At 38.5% G+C, this 4501-nt stretch overlaps 1 protein-coding gene across 1 annotated transcript; it reads left to right on the top strand.

The window, feature by feature from the left end:
- The first annotated feature begins 859 nt into the window (after positions 1 to 859).
- Positions 860 to 4069, top strand: dmrt2b (doublesex and mab-3 related transcription factor 2b). The gene is made up of 3 exons (XM_026933500.3): positions 860 to 1515; positions 2017 to 2113; positions 2653 to 4069. The coding sequence occupies exons 1-3, from the start codon at positions 1237 to 1239 to the stop codon at positions 3390 to 3392; spliced, it is 1116 nt and encodes a 371-aa protein (XP_026789301.1). The 5' UTR covers positions 860 to 1236; the 3' UTR covers positions 3393 to 4069.
- Positions 4070 to 4501: the final 432 nt, after the last annotated feature.

Raw genomic sequence — 4501 nt, 5'->3', positions numbered from 1 at the left:
TATATATATATATATATATATATATATATATATATATATATATATATATATATATATATATATATATGTGTGTGTGTGTGTGTGTGTGTGTGTATATATATATACATATATATACACACACAAAATGTATTTATTTTTGCTTGTGTGCTGCAGGCACTCAAGATTTCAAGATTTCAGCTTTCACATTAAGGGACTTACAGTACAAACACCAACCACATGGGGGCTACACTTAATCACTCTCACTTAGGACTTCTGAGAGCAGCTCTGATTTATTTCAGCTTTTTTTATTATTTAAATAATTGTGCAGTAGTTAATTTGGTATTAGCTATACATGAACAAAATTAAACCTACTTTTGATCCTCAGTTTTGTTAAACACTTGATAGACAGAGCTGCAAAATATTAGCATTTAACAGAAGACAGAGGTTCATCCTGGCTTACTACAGAGGAAAAAAAAACTCTACTTTGTGAGTGAATAAAAGTTTAATGTAATTCTTTGTAAATAATATTATAAGCTAGAGGGCTCTGGAAAACTCAGATGAACCCCCTGCATTACACCAGCATTACATCAACTCAAGTTTATGTACTTTATATTTTGTATAGTAGGCTACTGTGCACTTTAAATGCAGCTTTAAATCAACAAAAATGTAAAATGTAGGACTATGAAAATATATAAGCTGAAATAAATGCAGGTTTAGTGGACAGCAGGAGAGGAAATGATCAGTGGTTATTCATCTGCAAATATTGGAATATCCACGAAAATTTATTTTATATAATTTATTATGATTTTATATAATTTTTTAAAATTTAAAATTTAGGCGCACACACACACACACACACACAGGTAAAACACTCTTCATGCATGTGTTAGTTGATAAGATGCCCATTTTCCAGTAGATGAGCAGTAACCAGAGAGGAGAGGAGGAGTTGGGTTTGAGCACCACAACCTGGGTGACGTTCTCAGTAACCTACGATGCCGGTTAAATACGGACACGTGGAGAAGATGAGCTCAAACTTTGGCACTTTGGAAGTTCATCCCTCATCTTAACGCCTTTAAGCGTCGTAGCGCGCAGTGAAAAGGCCGAAAAGATCCCCACCGACACTCAGTGACAGTTTTTCAGACCTGGACGCTTTATAATTTTGCAGCGTGACTCTACCGGGAGCTGCGAGCCTAATCACGGCTCAGCCTACATGCTCGCTAACGAGCAGCGAGTGGTGAGCGCGTTATCACTTTATCAATGGCCGCTAAACTGGGGACGGACAGTCAGCTGCAGCAGCACAGTGAGCTCGGCGCTGTGGAGGGAACAGACGCGCAGAGGACGCCGAGAGCGCAAAGAGCGCCCGTGCGCAGCCCGAAATGCGCGCGCTGCCGGAACCACGGCGTCGTGTCGCGTCTCAAGGGCCACAAGCGCGCGTGCCGCTGGCGGGAGTGCCGCTGCGCGAGCTGCGTGCTGGTGCTCGAGAGGCAGCGCGTGATGGCCGCGCAGGTCGCGCTCCGCAGACAGCAGGCCGGAGAGGTGTGTGTGTGTGTATGTGCGTGCGTGTGTGTGTGTGTACGTGCGTGCTTACAGCGCGTGCGCAAGCGTAAAAACATTTTGCTGTAAAATATGAATTTTTTTGCATAGTTTTCTGTTCTTTTCTGTTCTTCTTTTTTGCTTCAGTGACCTGAACATTTTATGACATCGAGGTCACTTTTTAACTCACACAGATTCATTCACATCATCTTTTTTTGCAACACTTTTTTTTTTTGCATTAGTGTGTGAATAACTCAAAACTTATGCTGCAATTAGCCTTCATAAGTAACAGTATGCCTGCATATATTTATTATTTTGCACTTTCAATATTCAGCCTCAATTACCCAAAAAACAGTTTATAATCTATGGGTAACTGTGGCTACAGCAAAAATATAACCCAAACCTTAAGGTTCTTTCTGCCATTCAGTCTTTCCCCAGACAGAACTGTATAACAGGCTACTAAAGTCACAAATATTCATGCAGAGCTGCTTATTTCATTAACAGAGTAAGAAAACTCAGAGAAGTGCTCCTTTCCTGAGACGCCAAACCTGCCAGCGCTACACCAGAACACCTAGTCTCCTGGCCAAGAGTATACTAGAGGGTAAGCCTTAATTAACACATATCTCATTAACCCATCCACAGGGAGAAATTAGATTAGCTCCAATATAAATATATACACTGTGTGTGCATACAATAAAAGTATAAATTAGTAAAAAGAAAAGGAGGAAGAAATGAGGAAAGAGGTGGATTTCTGTCATGACTTGTTATGTTCTTATGTTCTTATGTTAAATTTTTTTACTAAAAGTGGAACAATGCTATAAACAATGCTGAAAATGATTTTTCCAAAACAATAGTTGCTTGGCTCAGGTTCTGTGTCCAAAAATATGCATAATCATTATATTACAAAGGTAACTGCAATTACAGCATAAATCCTCGTCACATAACTACGATCTTTTGAGGTCCTTGAACATGTGAAAATGTATGATATGAAATAATACGATGTATTTCTATAAGGAGGAGAGTGTGGGTGTTTTAAAATACATTGAACACTTATACTGATGTAAAATCAGAAGAAATGATTTGGGTCAATAGTAGTTTCTTAATATAGTGAACAGGACACTGTGCTTTATTTATACACAGGATGTAAATCACCAGCGTCAGAGGACTGGCAGACGAGACTCCACTATCCTCCACTTAGTGTTAAGATGAGGAAAAGGAGGGCTTTTGCTGATAAAGAGCTGGAGAGTGTCATGCTGGAGCGAGAGCTCAGACAGAGAGAGATGGAAGAGGTGCGTAGAATTGTCCTCCTCCAGGCCGCTGTGTCTCCACGTCCCTCACCTTGCTTCTGTCCGCTGTCTGATACAGGCGTGCCAGGCTACATGCCCGTGTATAAGTCCAGTCCACTGGGGTTTGATTGTGATCTCCACTGCCACACACAGGAGTTCAAAACCAGGGCTGTAGAGCATTGTCCTAGGGAAATCCTCACAACACCGAATTTTTCTCCATCCCTAAAATCATGGGACGCCTGCAGTGGGACAGAGTTGTGTCTGGAATCTGTTCCTCTGCCCTCATTTCAAAGCTCACACTATTACTGTTGCAAAAGTGGAGGAAATACAGAGGCAGAAAGAGTCTCGGCTGACTCGTCTCACAGCACGCCGCAGAGTGCTGCTGCTGCTGACAGACTGAATGTGACGTCAAAGCGAGACAGCACTCTTTTTCTGACCGAGGCAAAGGTGCTGTCACAGACTGAGCAGCCAGAAAAACACTGCAGGGCATCAGGGCTTGAATCACTCACACACAAGGACTGGGCCACTAAACCCAACTCAATCAAGAATGGGAGGCCCTTACCTTTTTCTGTTGAGGCTTTGCTGATGAGATGATAAGAAGTATTCTCTGTAGAATCTTGGTTTTATAGATTTACTGATTTATAATTTTTTTTCAGATTTTGTTTTGATAGAGGAAACCATGCTGCAGGTGTTACTCTGAAACTGAATAATTAAGTTTAATACATCCTAATAATATGCCTTGGGTTGTATATTGTGTGCTAGTTAATTCTAAGTATATTTTTATTTTTATTTATTTTATTGTTAGTCATGTATTCATACAACAGCCTCTACGTTTACACCTAAGCTTTATTTTTCCCTGATTATATAATAACCATATATTTGTACTGGCTTATAAAGATACATAAAAGTACTAGTTTATATGGTTTTGATTTAAGTTAATGCACAGAGGATGGAATACCATTAAGGCACATGTACATCATTCAGTGAAATGCATAATGTTCATCTTTATGCATTTAAACAGAAGGAGTATCATTTTAATGGTGTGTGATTAAAAAATTTTTGTCAAAAAAAAGTCCCTGGAATTTTACAGATATGACAAATTAAAAAAAAAAAAAAGCCCTGAGCTATCATTACCAAGAGAATATTTAATATGGCAGATTTGATATTAATAAAACAAGATGGTTTGTGTATAGATATGTATAGATTTTCTTTAACAATATTAATAATGTTGTCTATTTCTTTAACAAAATAAACCTGTGAATTGTCTTACAGTTGAAACTACTGTAATCGAAATTAATCACCTTCAAGAGAGAAGAAAAAAGAGGCTGGTGAGGGAACAACTGTAATAGCATGTATATGTCTAAACAGATCAAATCAGATTAAAGATATCATTCTTTAATTAATAAAAACAGTACTGTTTACTGAAAAATGCTTTGGGGTGTCCTGTTTTTGAAAAATAATCAGCTTCGGAGTGGTAACAGTAACTTCACAGGCTGCTTTACACCACCCTGTTGTGTATTTTCTTAAAACAAGGCAAGCAATCTGCCAACAATTTTTTCTTATTAATTAAAGAATGATTATTTTTATCTGTTTATAGTTGCACGTAATGTTGTTGATTATCTATTGTGGAACATTGTAGCAGCTATTAACAGCCATTCCTTCACCAGCCTCTCTCGTTTTCTGTCTGAAATTAATTAGATTTT

Source organism: Pangasianodon hypophthalmus, chromosome 2 (assembly GCF_027358585.1).
Source record: "Pangasianodon hypophthalmus isolate fPanHyp1 chromosome 2, fPanHyp1.pri, whole genome shotgun sequence".
Classification (NCBI taxonomy): domain Eukaryota; kingdom Metazoa; phylum Chordata; class Actinopteri; order Siluriformes; family Pangasiidae; genus Pangasianodon; species Pangasianodon hypophthalmus.
This window is presented reverse-complemented; position numbering and strand designations above follow the sequence as displayed.

What these genes read in the sequence shown, in the direction of transcription:
- dmrt2b (XM_026933500.3), top strand. Translation starts at nt 1,237, where the DNA reads ATGGCCGCTAAACTGGGGACGGACAGTCAGCTGCAGCAGCACAGTGAG. An exon ending in GCAGACAGCAGGCCGGAGAG is followed by an intron (nt 1,516 to 2,016) that starts GTGTGTGTGTGT and finishes TTTCATTAACAG; the next exon opens with AGTAAGAAAACTCAGAGAAG. An exon ending in GGCCAAGAGTATACTAGAGG is followed by an intron (nt 2,114 to 2,652) that starts GTAAGCCTTAAT and finishes ATTTATACACAG; the next exon opens with GATGTAAATCACCAGCGTCA.